We start from the raw sequence: 24,067 nt of genomic DNA on the forward strand, positions 1-24,067 counted from the left end.
AGTACTAGTAGTCATTTTTGGCATGTTTCTGGTTGTTGCAATGAGAAACTCTTGTTTGAAAAGCAACATAAACTTGGGTTTTGTTCGTGTCTGACTTTTGTGAAATATACTTGACCTATACTTCGTAATTTCTATAGTTGAACTGACATTGTAGTCATACAGAGTATTTTTTTAAGACAATTATAGGTGACTTATGTTAAAGGTGTATTGTGATTGTTGTAAAGCTTTAGTTTTTATCTACATCAAACTTATTGCTAGTAAAGCTATTTACTTCGTGGAATTTAACTGAATACCTGAATTTGATTTTTTTCCCGTGCTTTTAATAAATCTTTGATATAGAAACTGTTATTAAATTTGTTTATTTAAGTTAAAAATAGTTACAGAGTTGTATTAACAAAATAAAATAAGTTTGTGGTCAAATTATTTATTTATTTATTTTTGTAAAAGAAAATTGTAGCTAAAAGGAAGCTTCTCTTGTCCAGAAACAAATCTGAAGAAAATTATTTTGCGTAACTTTATTGAAGAGCTATGAAATTATAAACGTGCAGAAAAGTCTGAGCTGTCTTAAGGTGAAATCAATTATGAAAAATTGGAAATCTAGAAACTTAAGCCAGTGAAAGTAGCCAAAATGTTGGACCTCAATTATGCATTGATGAAAATCTGTCTTTGGCAATGTGAACTTATTTTTGGGTTTGTAGAGTGTGAAATAACGATCCTCAACGCGATGGACCTACAGTGAATACTAGTCATAGTTTGAGATTGTTTAAAATGCATGTTCTATAGTATACCATGGTGCTCGGTCTACTCGACAATTTTATATGACTCTCGGGTATCTATAGGTGTAATGTATGGTATGTCGCGAGTAAATAAATACTTCTATATAAACGGTGCATCATAATGTGTCTTGGTTTTGAATCTCGTAGACCTTAATTCTTAACAAAACTAATAAAGTCCAAAATGAAATAATATTGATAATTCCCATGTCATGGGTTGCGTTGGATGGAATAATAAGAAGATGATGATAGCGTAGGTATGATGGAAATTGGAAAGATGAATGCACAATGCACATGTTGCATTCTGCTGGGCAACTTGGCATGCATGGCCCATGCACATGTCACGTTATTCGGAATATTCTACTATTGCGAATATACATTTTGTGGGATATTTTGGTTGTTATCTTTTATATTGTTTCCTAATTCCTAGTTACCTAAGTTAAGGTAATTCTAGGATTAGCATTGTATATATTGGTGTTGATAGATTAATGAAAGCTAAGCCGTAAGTTTATACTAATTCTACATGGTATCAGAGCCTTGTTAATTTTTTTATTTTTTTATTTTTTTTCAGTGATAAACAATGACCGGCGGCGGTGAGACACCACCTCCACCACCACCAAAAATCGAATCTAACTCTCTTTTCTACCTTGGACCGCAAGATCGGCCAAGGGATTACATTACCTCTCAACGTCTCAAATTAGACAATTTCCATGATTGGTCTCATGCCGTGCGAATTGCGATGTGCTCTTGCCGGAAGTTTGGTTTTCTTGACGGTAGTATCACCACCTTCGAGCCACCATGTACGAAGGATGATTGGTTACAATTCATTGTATGTTAGTTTCTTAGCTAATGAACACTATCGATCCCAAGGTAAAATCTATGTTTTCCCATTATGATGATGCTAAGAAACTGTGGGATGATTTACATGAGCGCTTTTGTCTTGTTAATGGCCCTAGAATTCAACAGATTAAGTCTGACATTAATAGATGTGAACAATCGAAAAATATGACAGTTGCAGTGTATTACAATAAATTTTGTCGGGTTTGTGGGATGAACTTGATCGACTAGAACCTTTAATTGCTTGCAAGTCTGGGAAGTGTTCATGTAATGTAAGGAGACAACACGCGGATAGGCGTGATGGGGATCGTCTTCAACAATTTTTGCTCAGCTTATACTCCAAGTATTATGCTCCTCTATGCTCCACCTTGCTCTCTCAAGATCCCTTGCCCTCTCTAAACAGGGCATACCAGCAGGTTTCACAAGACGAGAAGGTTAGGGGTATTTCACGCCTCAAAGAAGATCCTTCTCCCGCCCTCGGTTTCACTGTACAGACTGGTGCAGGGAGGGGACGTGGTGGTGGTTCTGATCGGCACGTGCCGGTGTGTGGGAAGTGTAAGAAGGTGGGTCATGAAACCGTGAAGTGTTGGTCTAACAAAATATGCAATTATTGTAAAAAGCGAGGACATGAAGAAAGTCGTTGCTATGACAAGTATGGTTGGCCGGAAGGTACTGCTGGCAGCCGGGGGGGCAACCTTCGGCTGGTCGTGGTCGTGGTGCTCTGGTGAAGGCCAATGCAGTCACGGGTGGTGGCTCAAGTTCGGATGACTCGGGTACTTTTGCTTCGGGTCGGTTATTTTCAAGTGAATGGTGGAAAGCGATTACGGGATTGATGGGTAATGCTACAATTTGCGATAATCGATTGAATGGTAAGTTTGATGATACCTCTTGGATTATTGACATAGGAGCTACTCATCACGTTACCGAAGAAAAGTCTTGGCTTTTTGCCACAAAAAGCTTTGAGTGTCCGGTTGGATTGCCTAATGGTGAAATAGTGTCGGCTTCTCTTGTTGGCTCTATTCGTTTGTCGGATAAAATCACCCTCACCGGGGTCGTGCTTCATGTTCCTAATATGAGTTGTAACTTACTTTCAGTTTCACAACTTAGTGATGACCTTAATTGTATTGTCCAATTTAACGCTTATATGTGTGCTATACATGACCAAACGAAGGAGCTGATTGGAACGGGAGCTAGGAGGGACGAATTGTATTATTTTAGCAAATCGGATTCGGTGCATCATGTGAGTGTTATTGCTGCAAAGTCTGACTTGGAGTTGTGGCATCGTCGTATGGGTCATCCTTCCGAGAAAGTAGTTAAGTTGCTTCCCACCGCTAGTAGCAAAGCTTGTTTAGATAAAGTATGTGAAGTATGTATGCGTGCTGAGCATCCTAGAGATAGTTTTCCTTTGAGTGACAATAAAGCATCTAGAATTTTTTAAAAATTCATTGTGATTTGTGGGGCCCGTATAGACATGTTTCGTCGTGCGGACCTCGTTATTTTTTGACAATAGTTGATGACTATTCTAGAGATATTTGGATTTATTTGTTGAATGATAAAAACGGAGGTTTTTTATATGTTTTTGATGATTGTTGCTATGGTAGAAAGACAATTCTCTCAAACCATAAAAATTGTGCAAAGTGATAATGGTACGGAGTTTAATTGTTTACGTGATTTTTTTAATACTACTGGTATTATTTTCTAAACCTCTTGTGTGGGTACTCCGCAACAAAACGGGAGGGTTGAGAGGAAACATAAACATATTTTTTTCAATTGGGAGAGCTTTGAGATTCCAAGCCAAATTACCAATTTATTTTTGGGGTGAGTGTGTTCTTGTCGCGGCTCACCTAATTAATCAAACTCCTACTCCGTTGCTAAAAAATAAAACTCCATTTGAAATCCTCTTTAATAAACCCCCTATGTTTATGCCATTCGTACTTTTGGGTGTTTATGTTTTGCACATAATTAGAAAACTAATGGAGATAAGTTTGTGAGTCGGAGTCGAAAGTGTGTTTTTGTGGGCTATCCGTTTGGAAAGAAAGGGTGGAGATTATATGATCTTGAATCCAAAGTTTTTTTTGTGTCTCGGGATGTCAAATTTATTGAGGATGTGTTCCCATTTGCTACACCGGAAGATGTTAATATTAAGTCTTATGGTTTTGAGTTGAATTATGATGTACATGATGATTTTGTGGAGTATGAGGAGTATATTGACAATGAGGTGCATGATGCGCACAATAGTGACAATGAGGATACGGGTAGTGTTGGTGTTCGAGACCTTGCGGGCACAGGCATAGCTGACCAGCTAGGCCATGCTACTGCCTCCCCGCAGGATGATGCTGCGGGCATAGGGACAACAACGCAACAGGCTGGCCACGCTACTACTTCTCCTGCTGGTCAGTTTGTGTGCAAGGGTGAGGCAGCCTCTGCCCAGCAGCATCAGCCCGAAGCTGCTACTGTGCAGCAGCACCAGCCTACTGACAACAACAGCAGTACAGGGGCAGCAGGTCAGCCCTTGGGGCGTGGGTTTCCGGAAAAAATCCCCTTGGTTCTTCTTCGTGATTATGTGACTCACTCAATGTTTGCTAAAAATGCGTCTCCCTCCACTCCATCTTCCAATACTCCTTCAGGAACGCCTTATCCTTTAGCACATTATATAAATTGTGACAAGTTTTCTGTGAATTATTATAAGTTTCTGGCAGCCATTGTTAGTGGTCATGATCCGAAATCCTTTAAAGAAGCCATGAAACATGAAGGTTGGCGACAATCTATGCAGGAAGAAATTAGAGCCTTGGAGGATAATGGGGCCTGGACCTTAGAGCACTTTCCTCCCGGCAAACGTGCTCTAGGGGGTCAATGGGAGTACAAGACAAAATATTTGTCTAATGGTGATATTGAATGTTTGAAGTCTCGTTTGGTCGTTTTTGGTAATCATCAGCATGAAGGCATAGATTATGGTGAAAAGTTTGCTCCAGTCGCGAAGATGACCACTGTTAGGGCATTTCTTGCAATTGCAGCTTCTAAAAACTGTGAGCTTCATCAAATGGATGTTCACAACGCCTTATTGCATGGTGATCTTGATGAGGAGGTGTACATGAAATTACCTCCCGGGTTTGAGAGTTCGGATCCATCATTAGTGTGCCGTCTGAGAAAGTCCTTGTATGGGTTGAAACAAGCCTCGAGATGTTGGTTTGCAAAGCTCGTAGCGGCCTTGAAAGGGTACGACTTGTTGCAATCTTACTCTGATTATTATCTCTTTACTTGTATTAAAGGCAATATTCAAATTAATGTCTTAGTATACGTTGATGATCTTATTATTTATGGGAATCATTTTGCTGCACTTGTTGGTTTCAAGGCTTATCTCAGTGATTGTTTCAAAATGAAGGATCTTGGTCCTTTAAAGTATTTCTTGGGTATAGAAGTTGCTCGTAGTGTTTCAGGTCTATTTTTGTGCCAACGGAGGTATACTTTGGATATCATTTCTGAAGCAGGTTTATTAGGGGCAAAGCTGAGTGGTTTTCCAATGGAGCAAAACCACAAGCTCGGCCGTGCCACAGGCGAGCACCTTGCGGATCTGGAGGTGTATCGTAGGCTTGTTGGTCATTTGATCTACCTTGCGGTCACTAGACCCGATTTAGCATACTCCGTTCATATCTTGTCCCAGTTTATGCAAGAGCCTCGCAGTGAACATTGGGAAGCAGCTCTGCGTGTAGTTCGTTATTTAAAAGGTACCCTGGGTCAGGGTATCTTGTTGAGTGCTGATAGTGATCTCACCTTTCAAGAGGTTGGTGTGATTTGGATTGGGCGGCTTGACTCTTACTTGTCGCTCTATAACAGGTTGGTTGGTGTTTCTAGGGCATTCACCTATCTCTTGGAAGACTAAAATGCAACTCACTGTGTCGACGTCTTCTGTAGAGGCCGAATACAGGTCCATGGCGGCAGTGACTTGTGAGCTTAAGTGGCTTAAGGGCTTGTTGTTGAGTTTGGGTATGAAATACCTAAAGACAATCAAGTTGTTTTGTGATAGTCAATCTGCTTTGCATATCGCAAAGAATCCGGTTTTTCATGAACGCATTGAAGTTGATTGCCATTTTGTTCGAGATGCAATCGTTGAAGGCTTGATTTCTCCATCCTATACTACTTCCCAATTGGCCGACATCTTCACAAAGGCTATTGGGGAGTCACAGTTTGACTATCTTCTCTCCAAGTTGGGCATTTATGACACTCATGCTCCAACTTGAGGGAGGTATTGAGGATATATATTTTGTGGGATATTTTGGCAGTTATCTTTTATATTGTTTCCTAATTCCTAGTTACCTAAGTTAAGGTAATTCTAGGATTAGCATTGTATATATACTGGTGCTGATTGGTTAATGAAAGCTAAGCTGTAAGTTTATACTAATTCTACATCTACTCGTACCTCTTGCCGTTCATAATTTTTTTTTTTAAATACGGAGTACGGATTATATTTTTTATGTTCTTGTATTGACGTATTGTAATAAAAACTGAGATTATTTTTGCCGAATTGAAATAATTTTTATTGGATAATACGTAATTTTAGTGATTTTTATGGAATTAAAATTATTTTATTGAACTGGACTTATTTTAACTAAACTGAAATTATTTTTACTGAATATTATAATTTTTTATTTTTTATTTTTATTTTTTATCTTAGTTACATTTATTAAAATTGGTAAGTGAGATATGAATTTAAGTGAACTCAGGAGAAGGCCTTACTCCTCAAAGATCAAGGTCAATTTTGCCCGAATTAGCAAGCTATAGAGTAATCTCTTTGGAAATGGGGGAGGATTAGAAGCGCCCATCCCAAAGTGTTCGTAATCCTAGCATTTTCGATTAAGGCCCTGTTTGGCATAACAAGTGACAGCCACCAACTTTTAGTGTCCGAGTAACGATTAGTTATCGGAGTAGCGAGTGGTGTCAATTAGTAATGGCTAGAGGTTAGCTGTTAAGGAAATAGTGGATAGTAGGAAGGTAATGGTGGATACTATGAATATTTGATAAAATTAACGGTTGAAATACTATAGTACTCTTACATACATATTATTTAAAAATGTAACCAATGATAAATGCTACCTTGTACGAAGTACTTTTAAACTGCTATTATTTTTAACGTTTGAGAAAATTTACTCAAATACTACCTCTATTATTCAAATCAGTACCTTGTCAAACACTCTTACAAAATATTGTATTCTTCTAGTGATCACTACTTCAAACGCTACATGCTTACAACCAAACAGGGCATAAGCAAATTTGCTTGAAAATAGGAAGGAAAAATTACTAAAGCAGGTTAATATGATTAATGGATGAAAACAATTGAAATCCGTAAATAACTAATTAAGTTATGAATGGGCCCAGTCCGTAAAAATCAAGCACAGTAGTAGTATCTGATTCTCTAATTTGGTAGGTCAATTTTGAATTTCCTTTAATTTATTACTTTATTATAATATAATATAATATAATTTGAATTTTCAGTAATTGAAAACCACTTGCCTTTCTTTACAATTTAGGGCCCAAACTAAAGCCATTCTTTCCTGTAAATTGGCCGCCGCTCATTTTCCACCAACCAAACAACCCTCTTCTTAAAGGTCGTCAACTCTCCACTAATTTAACAAATTACATTTCTTCATTTTCATTCATAATAAAATTAAAAAAAAACATCAACATCAAATTAAAACACTAATAATAATATTACCACATAAATCAACGTATTAATCACATGGACTAATTCTCATTTCCCACAATCCAGGCACAATCCACCGTTGATCTTTAATCATACGGTGTAAAAGCTAGGACACACAATTAGGTTTGACAGGACCCACTACACCGTAACATTTCCCGGGGCCCCCCAATTATAAATATCTTGAGTAGCAGCAACCCTTGCTTTCTCTCTCTTACCTTGCTCTCTCGCTGCAAAACCCTCGCCCATCAGCCAGCCGTTTGCAGGTTTCTCTCTCCTCTTTCTCCTCTCTCTTTAAAATCATCTGATTTTACATTTGATGAATGATTTTTGTTTGATTGAAAAATAGTTTGATTCTCATTTTGCATTTTTGTTTTTCAATTTCTGTGTAAGATTTCATGTTCATTTGATTGTCATTTTTGATGAGGTTTTGTGGTGCTGTTTTCGATCTGTTTATGAAATTTTGTGTTGAATTATGGATCTACATTTTTGCATTTTTTTTAGCTAGATCTGTAGATCTGGTTTGTTTTGTGTTGATTATATTGTTGTGTTTGTGGATCTATTGAATTTTGTTGATTTTTCTGAGTTTTGAATGGATCGTGAATTTATCGCATTTCAATCGTAGATCTGATTCATTTTGCCGGTTTATTGCTTTTGGAGTTTGAATCTGAGTGGAAAAAGTCAAGTTCTATGTGATTTGCACGTTAGCATTATTAGTTTATATGATGATTTTAGGTCTGTTTGTTGTCTCTTAATTAGATTTAAGAAATAAATAAGTCTATTGATTTGAATTAGTCTTCCTTGGTTAATGTACAATTTGCTAGAAATTGCTTGGTTTACGCTGGTTGCTTTAGTAATATTAACATGTATATGTGTAATTATTGTTAATTATGTGTTACGTAACTTAGATTCAACTAGGGCTTGATTTTGGTATCAAATGAGGAGCCAAAAGTGTCTTGTCAATGTCAATGTAGTGTATTTGAGTTCCCAAAAAACGGGAGATGAACGAAGAGTCGGGGTAACATAGTTTGCTTGAATCCAGGATTTGGATATTGTTTTTATTATGTCATTTTATTGTCGCATGAATTAAGTGATGCCTTTTGTGCTTCTGGATATTCCTTGCACTGTGTATGAAACTATGAAACATCTGCTTACTGTTCTATGTCTGAAACGTGTTTTTTCAATTGCAATTGTTTCAATTGAAATTAAAGCTTTTGTATGAGCAAATCTGAGCATTTTTAAGAGATGAATTATTTTCCAGTCAATTTATGCTGTTAAGATCCAGTCAATCATTGGTCTTAGTTCCTTTCCATGATCTCGATATAAAATTTCAATATTATTGGTTCGCTGTGTAAGTATTAATGATTATTTTATTCTAGCTTTGTATATGAATTTTGTTTTGGATGCGATGTGCTTATAATTCTGTTTGTTTTTATGGTACTGTATACTGTGCTAAAATGTTGTTCCACGTTCTTTAGGATATAAATCAGACGTAATGGCTGAGATGAACCAACAACCCTCAGTTATGCAGAAGGCTGCTGCTGGCCAACTCAGTGGTCTATCACATATCAGCCAGCCCCGTTTTGGAGGGTCCCAAAACTCTGCCTTGGTCCAAAGGCGTTTTGCCTACGGAAACTACTCTAATGCTGCGTTCCAGTACCCAGCAACCCAGGATCTATCTTTCGTTTCCAACATGGCTTCACCTGTAGTTGCATACGCCCCTGCTGAGAAAGGACCTGCTGCTTTCGCTATTGATTTTCTCATGGGAGGAGTTTCAGCTGCTGTCTCAAAGACCGCTGCTGCCCCCATTGAGCGTGTTAAGCTGTTGATCCAGAACCAAGATGAGATGCTTAAATCTGGTCGTCTTGCTGAACCCTACAAGGGTATTGGTGACTGTTTCACCAGGACAATGAAGGATGAGGGTATGATTTCCTTGTGGAGAGGAAACACTGCTAATGTCATCCGTTATTTCCCCACTCAGGTGCTTATAAGTTAATCCTTTGCTGTCTTTGCTAATTTCTTGATTTTATTTCTCTTTTTTTATTAGTGAACTTAACAATGTTTTATTTTTCTTGTCAGGCCTTGAACTTTGCCTTCAAGGATTATTTCAAGAGAATGTTCAACTTCAAGAAGGACAAGGATGGTTACTGGAAGTGGTTTGCCGGTAACTTGGCATCTGGTGGTGCTGCTGGTGCCTCTTCATTGTTCTTTGTGTACTCTTTGGATTATGCCCGTACCCGTCTTGCTAATGACTCAAAGGCTGCCAAGAAGGGAGGAGCAGACAGGCAATTCAATGGTCTTGTTGATGTTTACCGCAAGACATGGGCATCAGATGGTCTTGCTGGTCTATACCGTGGATTCAACATCTCATGTGTTGGTATCATTGTCTACCGTGGTTTGTACTTTGGTTTGTATGATTCCGTGAAGCCCGTGCTTTTGACCGGAAAGTTGCAGGTTAGCTACAGATCTATATCATATTTTAATGCAATGTTTTGCTTATTGGACCCTGGATTTTGTGCTTCTAATCTTCAATTGATATTTGGTGGAATAATTCTCTTGGGTTGTTTGTTTTTAGCCCTTCGTGTTTCCATTTCTTTCAATTTAGAGCATGCTTGTTTTGGGGTGATTCATTAAGATGGTTATAGGAGAGCAAATACTAAAATGTTGATAGAGGAGATTATTTATTTATGTGGCAATGATGTGATCATGAATGGGGATGCCACCAGTCTTTCTTACACGGCTACACCAGCACTAACTCATCCACTCCATCCTCGTTCGTTATGTGGGACAATGGACCTAATATTTTCTTCTCCTTTACCCTATTGTTAGTTAATGTTCTACGAAGAAAACAATTGTGGTTCATTGTTTAGCTGTTGGATATACTATCTAATTGTTTTTGGAACATACATAAGTTAGTGTTGAATCTTTATATCTAATATATCTGTATAAAAATAATGTAATAATGTTGTAAAATTTTGATGATTGCAGGATAGTTTCTTTGCTAGTTTTGCTCTTGGGTGGGTCATTACCAATGGAGCTGGTCTTGCTTCATACCCAATTGATACTGTCCGTAGAAGAATGATGATGACCTCCGGTGAAGCTGTCAAGTACAAGGGCTCATTCGACTGCTTCAAGCAGATTGTCAAGAACGAGGGCCCCAAGTCCCTATTCAAGGGTGCTGGTGCTAACATCCTTCGTGCTGTTGCTGGTGCTGGTGTGTTGGCTGGTTACGACAAGCTCCAGGTCCTTGTCTTCGGAAAGAAGTACGGTTCCGGTGGTGCTTAAGTTTAGAATGCCCTACAACTTTGGGGGAAGATGGTGATGAAAATTTTTTTGGGGGGATGAAACAGTCTGGAATCTAAGGTGGGAAGCTTTCATATACTTAAAAGTTTGATTGAAATAATAATGTAGGGTTTTAAAGATTTTTAGAGGGACTAACCCCACAGTTTTCCCTGAGAATTCTTGCTTGGATTAAAGATTTGTTCTTCGGAGCATGGTTGCAATTTGGTGCTCCTTAGAGTTCTTTAAATTAGTTACATGAGATCAATTTTTGTTATATCAGAATTCAGTACTATTGTTGCCTTCCAGTGAATGGAAATGAAAGGGCACATTTTTTTTGTTAATTGTGTGGTTTTATTCATTCTGCAGTCTTTTTGGTTCACTAATTCATGCCGTATTCCGAGTTTTCGTACTCAAGCTGTGTTAGTAAGTTTTATACAAGGTGGCTTCGTTCTTTTGTGAGACTGTATTTGCGGGGGATTTTTAGTTTATTGAGCACATTTAACAATTCATTTTGTCCAGAATTTTGGTTCATTCATAGTTTTTCATACGTAAACACTTTACTTTGTCCAGAATTGCTGAAATGAATTTAAGTTATAATGGGGCGTCGTACAGAAAGATAAATGTTAAAATTAATTAAAATAGTACTTGTACTTCGTATTACCATTGATAAGATAAACTAGCCATCTTATCAATGGTATCAATAGTTTGCTGAAACAACCATCTATTACTGCCTTCATTTTGGAAGAATAAAGACAAACTAAAAACCATCAATAAATACAGAGTATTCCATAATCTATGGAATTTCTGTATATGTAATTGTATTCTTTCGAGTTGCGCTAGGTATTCCCCTCGTGAGGAGGAGTGCCTAACACTTTCCCTCTATTCCTTACCTTTGAAAAAAAAATAAAAGTTGTAGTCTTTCGAGTTTCCGTACGAATGTACGATACTCATACTTTGTTGTTCAAAATATTCTGGGTATATCATTTTAATTTTGCCCACTTCGCCCACAATTTGTATTCAGTGCTCTTATTTGTATTGTTAGGTCAAACTCAGTACATATTTTCCAAAAGCAAACTTAATAATATTTTCGAGTATATACAATTATATACTCCGTAATCTCGTTAATGTTCAAAGTCATGTACTTGTATTTTCAAACATGAAATTTGATCCAATGAAGAGTAGTATTGATACTCTGTACTTCGTCTTCACCAAAAAAAGAATTTTAAAAAAAAAAACCAATTTATTTTGTAGGTGTTAAGGAGTTACTTCACTATCAGTTCCCTCTAATATAACACAATCGCCCTGGCTGGGTTGAGTCGTGAGGGGTTTTGACCCGATAGAGCCCATTATGTTACAAAAAATTCTGGCCTTGTTACAGTCGTGAGGGGTTCAGGCCTTTATTCAAATTCCCGCCTTTCAGACCTTCAAACCACCAAAATTGAGGCACCAAAAATTCATACTTCCCTCAAAAAAACCCAAATTTCTGATGATCAACCACATAATATTGAACTCGAGATTTCTCTCTCATCTTCCAAATTCTCTCTCTTTGATCTTCCCTTCGTTTCTCCACAATCGTTCTCTCTCACCTTACAAACCAAAACCCAGCAATTGGAACACCAATCATTCCTTTGTAAAATCAAACCCAATTCTCAATCTCCTCGAAAAATGCAATTCCATGGAACATTTGTTTCAGATTCAAGCTCAAATGATCATTTCTGGGCTCATCTTAGATGGGCTTGCTTCAAGTCGATTGATTGCGTTTTGTGCAATTTCTGAAGCTGGTGATCTTGATTATTGTGAGAAAATTTTGAAGTTTGTTGATAACCCTAAAGTTTTTTCTTGGAATATTGCAATTAAGGGTTATTCAGAGAGTTTAATTCCAATTAAAGCTGTTAAATTGTATAAAGAAATGTTGAACAATAGTGGGTGTCGTCCTGATAATTTTACTTATCCTCTGATTTTTAAGGTTTGTGCTCGTTTGTCATTAAATTATACTGGTTATGGTATTCTTGGGCATGTTTTGATACTTGGTTTAGATTCAGATGTGTTTGTACATAATGGAATTATTCATATGTTGGTGTCCTGTGGTCGTTTGGATGATGCACGCAATGTGTTCGATGAAAGTTGTGTGAGAGATTTGGTTACATGGAATTCTTTGATCAATGGGTATGTACATTGTGGCCAGGCTTGCAAAGCGTTGAAGCTGTATGAGGAAATGAGGGTGGAGGGAATAAGGCCGGATGAGGTGACAATGATTGGGATGGTTGCATCATGTGCACAACTCGAGGATTTTAGTCGAGGGTTGGAGTTTCATCGTCTTATTGGTGATTATGGACTGGATTTTACCGTCCCACTTTGCAATGCGTTGATGGATATGTATGTTAAATGTGGGGATCTTAAGGCGGCACAGGATATATTTGATAATTTGAGGAAGAAAACCATGGTTTCGTGGACCACCATAGTTGTGGGATATGCTAAATTTGGGTTGCTAGATGAGGCGAGGGAGCTGTTTGACAAGATGCCTGAGAAAGATGTGGTGCCGTGGAATGCCATGATTGGAGCATATGTTCAAGCTAAGTATAGTAAGGAGGCTTTGGTTCTATTTCATGAAATGCAGGGTGCAAATGTTACGCCTGATGAGATCACTATGGTTAACAGCTTATCTGCTTGTTCTCAACTAGGAGCACTTGATGTTGGGATATGGATTCACTGGTACGTCAACAAGAAGAAGCTTTCTTTGAATGTTTCATTGGGCACAGCTCTTGTTGATATGTATGCCAAATGTGGTAACGTTGGAAAGGCGCTTGAAGTTTTCCATGAGATGGCTTCGAAGAATTCATTAACTTATACTGCTATCATTGGAGGCCTAGCCCTTCATGGGAATGCAAATGATGCTTTATCATACTTTTCAAAAATGGTTGATGTTGGATTGGTGCCAGATGAGATCACATTCCTTGGAGTCTTAGCTGCTTGTTGTCATGGGGGATTGGTTGACAAGGGCCGTCAGTACTTTGCTGAAATGACCATATATAATCTTACTCCAAACCTTAAACACTACTCTTCCATGGTGGACCTACTTGGTAGGGCAGGAAAATTAGAAGACGCAGAAGCACTTATAAAGAGTATGCCTATGGAGCCAGATGCCGTTGTATGGGGTGCTTTGTTTTTTGCTTGTCGTATGCATGGAAATGTGATAATGGGTGAAAAAGCTGCATTGAAACTGCTTGAGTTGGATCCTGGTGATGGTGGAATATATGTTTTGCTGGCAAATATGTATGGGGATGCAGAAATGTGGGACAAATCCAGAAAAGTAAGGAAAATGATGAAGGCTAGAGGAGTTGACAAGACTCCTGGTCGTAGCTCAATTGAGATCAATGGAGTAGTCCATGAATTCACTATAAGAGACAAGACACACCCTCAATCCAAAGAAATATTTGATTGTCTGGTTCAACTAACCAAACAACTTGAGTTGGTTGAAACTATCAGCACATCATGGACTGCGGTATCTGTGTAGAATTACGCTAGTCAGAATAATCAGGAGGTTGTGAAAAAAGTTCCTTTATTCTCTTATATTCACCAAACTTACATGTTGCATCTTATATGCAAAGTCTGTTGTGCTTACTAAGAACTAAATGGTTGGGCCATCCCTCCAGTTATTCATTCATCCCCTTGACTGCAGTTGCTTGAAGGACTGACTTAGCAACCTGAAAGATTTGAAGGAAGATGGCTGAAGACATTCCACTGAACAGAGAGGTAGATGACAATAATTTTGTTACAGGAAGGTCACATAGCCTTCCTTTAGTTTGAAGGAAAAACAGTAAACTATCGTCATCCTTTAATTCTGATACTCAATTTTAAGTACTCCCTACATATGCAGGGTTTCTGGCTTTCAAGAACATCAACTTGTGACTGATCGTTAAACAAAATGTCCTCAAATTTGCTCAATGATCAGACTAATGTCAAATTTTCATCATCTATATGCAGTTTGTTCAAGTTTCTGCAAAGTGGCTACCTCATGCAGCAAACTAGTGACTTGACTGACTTCTATTGTCGGCGTCAAAGGTCAGATTGTCTAGAAGTAAAGTCATGCAATATGGTGAAAGAGATAATAGTCTGATCTCACAGGTGATTCCTGAGGACATAGTTTGGCAGCTGACTAAATTGGTGTAGTAATCCAGCACATATAAAGGTAAATAAAATACTTCTAAACATCTAGTACAGGGTTGGTACTTAAAAACTTCTATTTTTTTACTGCTTTAAAAAATATGTGATCTTGAATACTGCTTGTTGATTCATGTGTATTTCTGACTACTTATGCAGTGGATGTTCTGACAATGGGTTACAACTTCTAGACAAAGATTGATTTTCCTTATCTGCAAGTTCAGGTGAATGTCTTTATATAAAGCAGCTTCAAATTTTATTTTTGCTAGTATTTTCTTGCTCTCCATTTTTTTTTTCTTAAAACAAATTCAAGTTCAAGCCAACTAAAGCTGTCTTAGATCATCATGCATCTTTTTGTTACATGATCTAATACGGAGTACATGGGAAACTAGTAACTTTTAGCCTCTCTGCTCCGCTTCCCCCCCTTGTGATTGATGCTTCTATTTCATCCCATTACAGTCATAAGGGCATCTGATTCTAGTTTTTACTACTTTATTCCTTTTTCTTTGTTGCTCATTTTCACTGTTTTATGTTATGAGATGAATGACTTTATTCATCAGATTTGAGTCTTTAGTATGTGCATCAAACTATGATATGATCAATTTGCTACAAATTAAAATAATTATGCATATCTATAACTTTTACTTAGAAATCTTTACCCTTATCCTTGATCATCCTTAAACAGAGAAATGCCCTTTCTTATAGTTAAATGTTCCCTTCTCTGTTCATCCCTGCTATTTTTACTCGTGTGCGTGTTTGTGTGAGAGTGTGGGTGTTTTTTTTTTTTTTTTTTTTTTTGGGAAGGAGGAGGTTGAATGCATGTAAATAAAGCACAGAAACATGTTGAATCACTGAAACCATCACCAACAGCAGCAACCAAAAATTGATGATTTGTAAACTTGTTTTTCACTTCTAGGACGACGAGTGCATGACATGTGACTTCAATTGAAGCATGCATGTACCCACATATGATTGAACTTAGAAGGAACAGCTTGTAGCATCAGGCACCCTTAGAGTGCCTTTTTCACCTTGGAAACCTTAATAATAATAGGCTAAAAAAGCTAAAGGAAGAAGAATAAAAAATGGTTTGTCCTTACTTGCACGCTAGGTTATGGTTCATTCCAAGCTAAATCATGTGGTTTTAGCTTATCACTCTTCCAACCCCACATGTTTTAGAACCTTTCCACATTAGTTAGTTCAACAAGTACTTTGCATGATTCTCTATGGGGGCCCATAGCTAGGTCATCCTTTAATACATTACAACTGTGTGGCCCATTATTACCATTTCAGGTTTCCTCTTTTTCACACTATTTGTGGCCCACTATCATCTTTGTCTCCAATGGATTAGGTTACTTTTTTTTAATAAAAATAAAAATATTTGTTAAGTTTATAATTATGCTATTTAGAGTCTAGCTAGCTTCTTAAATGAGCAAAGGATGTTGACCTTATTTGAAGTTTGAGTCTTGACACAAAATTTAGCTTTATACAAAATACTTGTATTCTTGATCAAATTTTTGTTATTAATTATTTTAGGCGTGTGCATAATATTAAATAGAGTGTATAAAAACATGTCATTTTATTTATTTAATCATCTGTAAGAGAAAATAAGGACAAAGTATACAATCTTTGAGTATTTCATTTCTGCTAATGTACTGTGAAATATGTACAATATAAAGAGCATGATTTATTCTTTCATTATTTTTTGGATAGGAAAAACACAAAGAGATTAGGACATTTTCCAAACTCTACTCCGTACCATAAAAAAGCATGATTGGGGTATCGTAAATAGCCTATACGGTAAAGAGAAAAAAACATACATATTTATTAATTTGCCAATTCAATAATTCATTGTCCATACCTTCATAATTACCGCATGGAAAGACAAATGAATATGGGTAGAAAGCATGCAAAAACCAATGTGACTAATTTGGTATGATTTTGTTACACCTTGAATTTATGTTTGCTGTATTTTTCCTCTTTTTGGAGGATTAAATCATAGTACTTCAATTATATGAGATGTCTTTCATGATTGATCTTGCTCAGCTCAGCTATTGGTTGGAAGAAATCAAAGTTGTTATTCAATTATTAGTATTTGCCATTGTATTACTAGCCAAAAACCTCAATTAATTATAAATAATTTAGGGGATATGATATTTTGTTGTGTACGAGTACAAATAATTAAGACAGTAATTAAAGGGAAAAGTAGTAGTATCAATCATCTTATAAAATTACAATATTTTGATTCCTTTTCACTTTAATTGATGTCTTAATTGTGTAAGTTTCTATGGCCAAAGTCCAAAGTAGCTCAACTGCAATTAGTGCCCAAATGAAGAAATTGCTCGGGCAACTCAGAAAGAGAAAGCAACTAACCAACAAGTATGAACATACCTTATAACTCGTTTGGTAGGTGTTAATAAAATATAATAACGATAATGAATTAATATGAGGTTTTTTTTTATGAAAAGTTTAATTGTAAATGTCCATGGGGAAAACACTCCATTCTTATAAGAAGTATGTGTTTATTTTCATGTATGTGATTATATGGTAATTAAGTTGATAAAATAAAAAAGATAAACGAGGATGAATAACATTACCATAAACATTGACATGCCACTTTTCCGTAAAACTACTTTAATCGATTTAATCACTGCTATCTTGTGTAGTTTTTATCGTCTACCAAACATATTCCAACATGGATTTTGCATATATATTCTAATGTGGACGTTGTTATCCAAACCAGAAGTTCTGACTTCCCACATGATGAACATGAAAACAGCTAACCAAACAAAGTACTACTAACTACTCTTTACTACCACTAGTACTTAAAAACTTTTTGGTTTTGTTAAATTGTACGTTTGGCGGGAATTTATTACTTTTCTAACGTCAACCGACACCAACTATTTATATACTTGAGAGAAAGAAAAAAAAAAAGTTGGAAGGTGTTTGGGGGTTGAATTTCAGGTAGATTTGGTGATCATATGTATGAATGTGACTTCTTTCCATCTATATGTTCATGTTCTTAAGTCTAGATTCGAGGGCTACAATTGAACATCAGTACATCTGACGGTCTTTAAGGTGTTTCCTGTGGAACCCATAATCGATTTAGTTGGCTCACCACTTTTTTTAGATTATAAAATATTCCACCAATTAAATTTTTATTGTATAGATCAGTAAACATGGTTTAATCATTATCCATGACTTACTTAGCTAAAGATATTATTAATACTTGGTATTTGGGCTATTGAAATGTGATATTCTCATTTTATACATGGTTTAATCCCAATTGCATAGATTCACTAAATAACATTGTCACAATACTTTTTTTTTTTTTCAACAGAATTACTAAAATTTACCACCAAAGCTTCATAGGATTCCTTATTTTGATATCTTTTATTAGATACTTATTGTTGTATATGATAATATGACATACATATGAAACAAATAATTATTGCTCAAAAAACCATAATTCTCATATAAGTAACCCACTCTCAACAAATATCGACCAGAGATAGATTTATCATTGCTGGCTTGCGTAGTCGGACAACGGGTAAGGCATACATATACACTGATACACAACATCACTTTCACTATAAGCAAGCCATAAAAAAATGTAAAGTGAACAACAGATGGAGAACATAGCGTGGGGTATAATATTAATTTAGTTGGAAATAAAGCAGAGTAACGGACTTTGGCGTGTGTTTCTGAATTTTATCTGATTCTCTTCTTCAATTCTCTTCTCTCTCAGTCACAATATTTACTCATTTTTCTTAAATTCTTTCTCTTTCTCTCTCCTCTTTTTGATGCGTGAACTTCAGAGCATCTACATTTCTCAAGAAACTCAGATTAAATAACAACTATTTCTTTCACGAGTATTCTAAGTTTACCACAACTTAAAGAAACTTATCAATGTTGGTTCTTTTTCTTTTTTGATTCTTACATATTTAATGTTGATTGATTGAATTCTTCTTGTTACTTCTTTATTTGATCCATTTTTCGTCCTTTTCGATTGATTGATCACGCCGTTTTCGAATTTTCATGTACTCCATTTTAATTTTAGTACCATACAGTTTTTTTTTTCTTCATGGAATTGGTTGAACAAGAAAGCAAAATGTTGATCTCATATTATACAATGCAGGTGATTTTGAGTGGTAGGTGATATGCATTGTTGAGCAATCTGCTAATCACGGAATAGATCTACGCTCGTAAATTTGTCGAAATAACTTGATCATATATACATACAGGTGAATTTTAATCTTAAATTTCACATATTTAAATGTGCTTTTTTTATGCAATGTTTGAGCTTTTTTTGTGTTCTTTATTTTTTATAGGATTTTGTTGAAATGAGTTGGAATCAACATATGGATTCACATTATGTTGGGAGCAATGCTCCTTACAATAGTGCTGGAAGTTTTATGGACTTTTTCGCCGGTCTTACATATAATCATGTCAATTATATCTTTTCTGGTACACAAATCCAGGTGCTTATAGTAAAACCTTGTTTTTGTGTATTTCTTTTATCTGAATTTGGTGAATTCGCGGTATAAGTGTTTGTTGAGTTGCTTGAATTGATACATTAGCTCATTGGGGTGGGTTTCTGAATGGTGCAGGATACTACATTTTCACCGGTCAGTGCTGGTTATTATAAATTCGGGTATTCAGATCCTGGGGCGTCTCAGTATTATAATAACACTCCGTCGTTTGAGGTTTTCGATCACATAGTGGATGGCACTGATGAATACACCCGAAGACCTGCTGATTTCCCTTCTCGTGAGCAGACTGCTGCTGCAAATCATCAGTCACAAAGAATGCCAAACATGAATGTAAATTCGAGCAGTCGAGATTGTAAGTTTTTAAATTCTTTCTGGATGTCTGTATCAAGATTATCTATGCATTGGAAAATATATGGTTGCTGTCCTGCTGACTGGTGTTCATGATATAGTTTCCTGATTTATTTCAAGTTGGAACCTGGTGTTACGGAAGTGGGTTGTAATTTGAGGCAATTGTGACACATTGTCACTCCTCTTCTTGAAAACAGGCTAATATCAATTGATGTAGCATAGTTTTTCTGACTACATATTGTCTTGGACTAGATGCATTTCATTTTCGAAACAGGGGCTTTACGATTGAAGAATCTTCGTCAATTAGCTACTTGTGTCACGATAACTTTGATTGTTTTAATGCATGTGTTTTCATAGTATGCGTCTTTGTATGCCACATATTCCGAGCAGATTGTTGAGCAAGTATTGCAAATATATGAAAGCTTTTCTAGCAATCATTGAATTATAATACCTATGTGGATTGTGTGCTTTATTGTATTGATCTAAAACATACATGATTTCGTCTGTTCACTAGGCTGCTTTCTTGTAGGATCCTAATTTCTGTGTCTTGTTTGTGTGGAAAATTAGTAAAGCTTTATTTATCAATTTATATCAGTCTAAGCAATAAATTTTGTGGTTTTGTTTATAATGGCCTAATGTCGAATATGTTATTGGATATTTGGAGTAGCTTTCATTCTAGGATTTGTCAAGCTTTTGTTCTCTTAAGTTTCATGGTGGCTTGAAGCATTATGTTAACTCATTACTCTTGAACTTTCAGGTCCTAGGAGTCATCACAATTCTCAAGATTACCAGGTGAAAATTGCTGTCCATATATGGACCCTATGTGCATAAATTCTGTAATAGTCACTTAGTCAGTGTCTAGTTCTGGTTCTGTATGAGGTACCTTTGACTTCATGTTTAAGGTTGATACATGATGTCAAGCTAACTTAGTTTCTGCGATTTATTTAAGTTTTGTAAAGATATTCAGACATTCAACACATCACAATTTATTAGTATAAAGCTCCTCACTATGTATTTTAACATAGGAAAACTCTGCTCCCTTTTCTTTCTTAAAGTTTGTGTCATTCTACCTTCAGATGTTGGCAGAATTTCTTTTCAAGCTCCTGCTATGAAAACCATACGCTAACATATCTACATCTAATTGATATTGCCCCTTGAAATTATGAAGTCGATGCACATTTTCATTTAATGCTTTTTGTATGCAGGCTGTTTGGCAAGACCATATAGATCCAGACAGCATGACTTATGAGGTTTGGCATCTCTCTCTTCTTTTAGTTCCCCCTTTTTCTTTTTTTGTGTTTCTTTGTACATTTCGTGCATACTTTCTTGTGTCCTTATTGATTTGAATGATAAGTAAACTGAGTCAAGTTTTGTGATTTTACTGCTGTGATATACAGATTTGACAATTGTATATCTTTGTCATGAAATGTGGAAGTGTTACTTTTAAGCTTGTGTAAATGAGTATTTGAGCCCTATTGTCACTTGCCTAGATGGGAGAACCTTAAATTTTGAGCCCCAGGTTTTTGGATTTAAATGAGTGAAATATGGAAGTGGAGTTCAAAAGAAAACATTCATCAAACCAAGTCCATGACTCTGTAACAATTGCACCATTTATTTATTTATTTATTTTACCTTCATAGGACAACAACAGTACAACTGGATTGGGGTTATTGCGTGATTTCTGAATGAATTTTATTAATCTTGTACTATGAATTTTAGATGGCTAGATTACTTCTGTTCAGAAGGTTAACATTGGCTATAATAGAATGGTAGTCAGAACTCATGGTTAACTATTCTTTATTTTCTGGATGGTAGTAGTGTCCCTTATCCCCCTTCTTTCATCAATATTCTGATGAATTTGTCTCTCTTCTTTTAATTATGCAGGAATTACTTGAGTTGGGTGAAGCAGTTGGAACTCATAGTCGAGGTCTTTCACAAGAACAGATTTCTCTGCTCCCAATTTCAAAGTTCAAATGCTGTTTCTTAAGAAAAAGGTGCCGATCAGAAAGGTAATGATGTAAATTATGTACATCAGTTGCACTTTTTATTTATTTGTAAGCGCAGATATGCTACGTATTAAATTAAATTGATGATCTGCTGTGATCGTCTCCCTTTTACCTCTCCTGTAAAGAAAAATTTTAGGGCTTCTTGTCAGAAAAATATTCAGCATATTCTATGCACTATTAATCTTTATCCAGTATAGTCTGCAATTCCTTCATTAGCAATGGTGGATTTAGCAGGGGAAGTGTAGATATGCCCATATAAAAACTGTAGCTTTATTAAAGCTAAAATGAAGAAAAAGGATGAACAGAAACATTGACAGAGTTCCGGCCGCAACAAGTGATTTAAGCTCACAGAATTCTCCTTGTTGAAATTGTTGTTGGAGTTCTGGCAAGCGGGCAACTGTCAGAACATTCCCTGCTTCACTCTTCTAGATAAACATGCCCAATATTTATGAAGTTACTAACGCGCAACCTCCTGTGAACTTGCTAATATCACAAATTTTGACTCAGCTAGTTTATTGATTTCACGAATTGTTTTCTGCAATATGCTAGATGTACTTTTAAGCTTTGACTACAATATTCTCTTTTTTATGAATGCCACTGTGGTTCAGAAAATAATCTGCTTCTGATTTGTTTCTGGTTTTTCATTTGTTCAAGTGTCATTCTTTAATTTAAGTGCCACTATTGCTCATCAGTTGCTAATTTAACAGCTTATGTGTTTCTGTTTGAAGCAGATGTGTAATTTGTCAGATGGAATACAAACGTAGAGATCGTCTAATAACTCTTCCCTGCAAACACAAGTATCATGTGGGCTGTGGAACCAAATGGCTAAGCATCAATAAGGTATAACAGCATCATCACTTCATAATTTGACAACATATATATGATCCCTAATTACTGCTGACAATCTCGTCTTTTTCCAGGCTTGCCCGATCTGTTACACAGAAGTGTTCATTGGTGCAACCAAAAAGTTTAAGTAGCTGCTGGGGTTTAGCATAAAAGAAGAGAATGTTCATTCGTTATTCTTTTTCGACTTGGTGGTTATTTCTCTCTTATAGATCCTTCTTTCATTTCCTTCAGTAGGTTTCAGTTGTTAGTTCATGCTAGTGAACTTACATTAGAGCTATAGACTTTGGATCCATAGGCATATGGGTTTCCAAAATGACCGAGGTTTGTCTTTGTGGGCGCTTTATGATTTCCATTAAAGCTGTAGTAGAATACTTGTACAGGTTTTTTATGGCACATTGGTACTCATGAGTTCCTCAGTAGAAGATTAGAAAACTTGAAATTAAGCCAAGGATCAGCTAGATTGTGTGAAATCTTACACCTGTTCAGCTTTTTACATGTATTGATTAATTTTTATTTATAAAATTTTTATTATTGTGGTACATATGGGCCTTAAGTGGACTCCCATTGACCATCATCCCGTCTTAGGCCCTAAGTCCACCTAGGTGGAAGATTCACTTCCATATTTTCCAAATGACAAACTTTCATGAATTAATAAAATGGGAGGACCTTCGTTGAGACTCGTAGGGCCTTGAGTCCATGTAAATATTTGTAAGCCATTAGATATATGTTACTATAATACTGACATAACAGATAGAGGTGTCAAAACCACACCTGATCCGATTTGAAAAATATCCAATTTAGATTTCGACTCGTGTGGATATAATAAGTTAGCATGACTCAAGTTTAAAAATAGACCCGACCTAACCTCATTAAACCCGATCCGGACATCCGAAGTTGACACCTCTAGTCCTAGATCCGTCAGTGGCTTATATGCCTTTAAATTTAAATGGTTAATATGTATTGAAAGACAGATGAAAAATTATTTAGAAATAGAGGGAAACTTCTTTATTGGTGATGATGACTTGATGAGTACTATGGAGTATTGGAGTATCGCGTAAATATTCAATTCCTAACTGTAAGACCCATCAATCTTTTTCTTCTCAGATGTGAATTTCTCTGTTTTATTTTTCGCTCTCTGTTCTTCACTGTATCTGATGTATAAAAAGAGTGTTGCAGGTTGATTTTTTGTACAAGTAATTTGCATTTCGTCTTAGTATTCTGTGAAAATGCATATCTAATGTTCCCAATGGCAGGCTGTTTTAGCATTCATCATATACTAATTGCACCATTGGTATATCCAGAATAATTACCTGCTGAAATTCAGGGACAAAGCTAGCTTGTTCCACTTTTCTTGAGTTCATGTCCTTGTAAACCTTCTTTAATTCAACGATCTTATTCTATAGTTTTTTAATACCCAAACTTTTTATCATGCACATATTAAAATCAATTAAGGTGACGTTTGGTTCGAATAATGGAAACGGAGTGGAAAGGAAACAAATAAGAGGGGGAGGAATCATTTAGTTATTACCTTTACATTTGTTTGGCTTAACTATGGAAAGGAATCAATTAAACTTTACTCCCTTTGTTCTTGTTTGGTGTATCTAATGGAAATGAATCATTTGAAAATGC

The 24,067-nt window shown here is 36.2% G+C and overlaps 2 protein-coding genes across 4 annotated transcripts; both read left to right on the forward strand.

Annotated features, from left to right (window-relative positions):
- The first annotated feature begins 7,432 nt into the window (after positions 1 to 7,432).
- On the forward strand, positions 7,433 to 10,928 carry LOC110736199 (ADP,ATP carrier protein 1, mitochondrial-like). Its single transcript, XM_021916358.1, has 4 exons — positions 7,433 to 7,571; positions 8,784 to 9,286; positions 9,385 to 9,759; positions 10,294 to 10,928. Exons 2-4 carry the CDS (start codon positions 8,801 to 8,803, stop codon positions 10,588 to 10,590), a joined length of 1,158 nt encoding a protein of 385 aa, XP_021772050.1. The 5' UTR covers positions 7,433 to 7,571; positions 8,784 to 8,800; the 3' UTR covers positions 10,591 to 10,928.
- Positions 10,929 to 11,052: 124 nt separating this feature from the next.
- LOC110736198 (pentatricopeptide repeat-containing protein At2g22410, mitochondrial) lies at positions 11,053 to 22,977 on the forward strand. 3 transcript variants are annotated; one of them, XM_021916356.1, is made up of 9 exons: positions 18,341 to 18,656; positions 18,884 to 18,989; positions 19,077 to 19,226; positions 19,356 to 19,590; positions 20,344 to 20,378; positions 20,792 to 20,836; positions 21,471 to 21,595; positions 22,324 to 22,432; positions 22,513 to 22,977. In XM_021916356.1, exons 3-9 carry the CDS (start codon positions 19,089 to 19,091, stop codon positions 22,567 to 22,569), a joined length of 744 nt encoding a protein of 247 aa, XP_021772048.1. In that variant the 5' UTR covers positions 18,341 to 18,656; positions 18,884 to 18,989; positions 19,077 to 19,088; the 3' UTR covers positions 22,570 to 22,977. The 3 variants fall into 3 exon arrangements, with proteins under 3 accessions (XP_021772047.1, XP_021772048.1, XP_021772049.1); XM_021916357.1 differs by having other exon boundaries at positions 18,655 to 18,785; XM_021916355.1 differs by lacking the exons at positions 18,341 to 18,656; positions 19,356 to 19,590; positions 20,344 to 20,378; ... (2 more) ...; positions 22,324 to 22,432; positions 22,513 to 22,977 and adding exons at positions 11,053 to 14,340; positions 14,465 to 14,776; positions 14,908 to 14,972 and having other exon boundaries at positions 19,077 to 19,088.
- Positions 22,978 to 24,067: the final 1,090 nt, after the last annotated feature.

This window comes from Chenopodium quinoa, unplaced genomic scaffold (assembly GCF_001683475.1).
Source record: "Chenopodium quinoa cultivar QQ74 unplaced genomic scaffold, ASM168347v1, whole genome shotgun sequence".
Classification (NCBI taxonomy): Eukaryota; Viridiplantae; Streptophyta; class Magnoliopsida; order Caryophyllales; family Amaranthaceae; genus Chenopodium; species Chenopodium quinoa.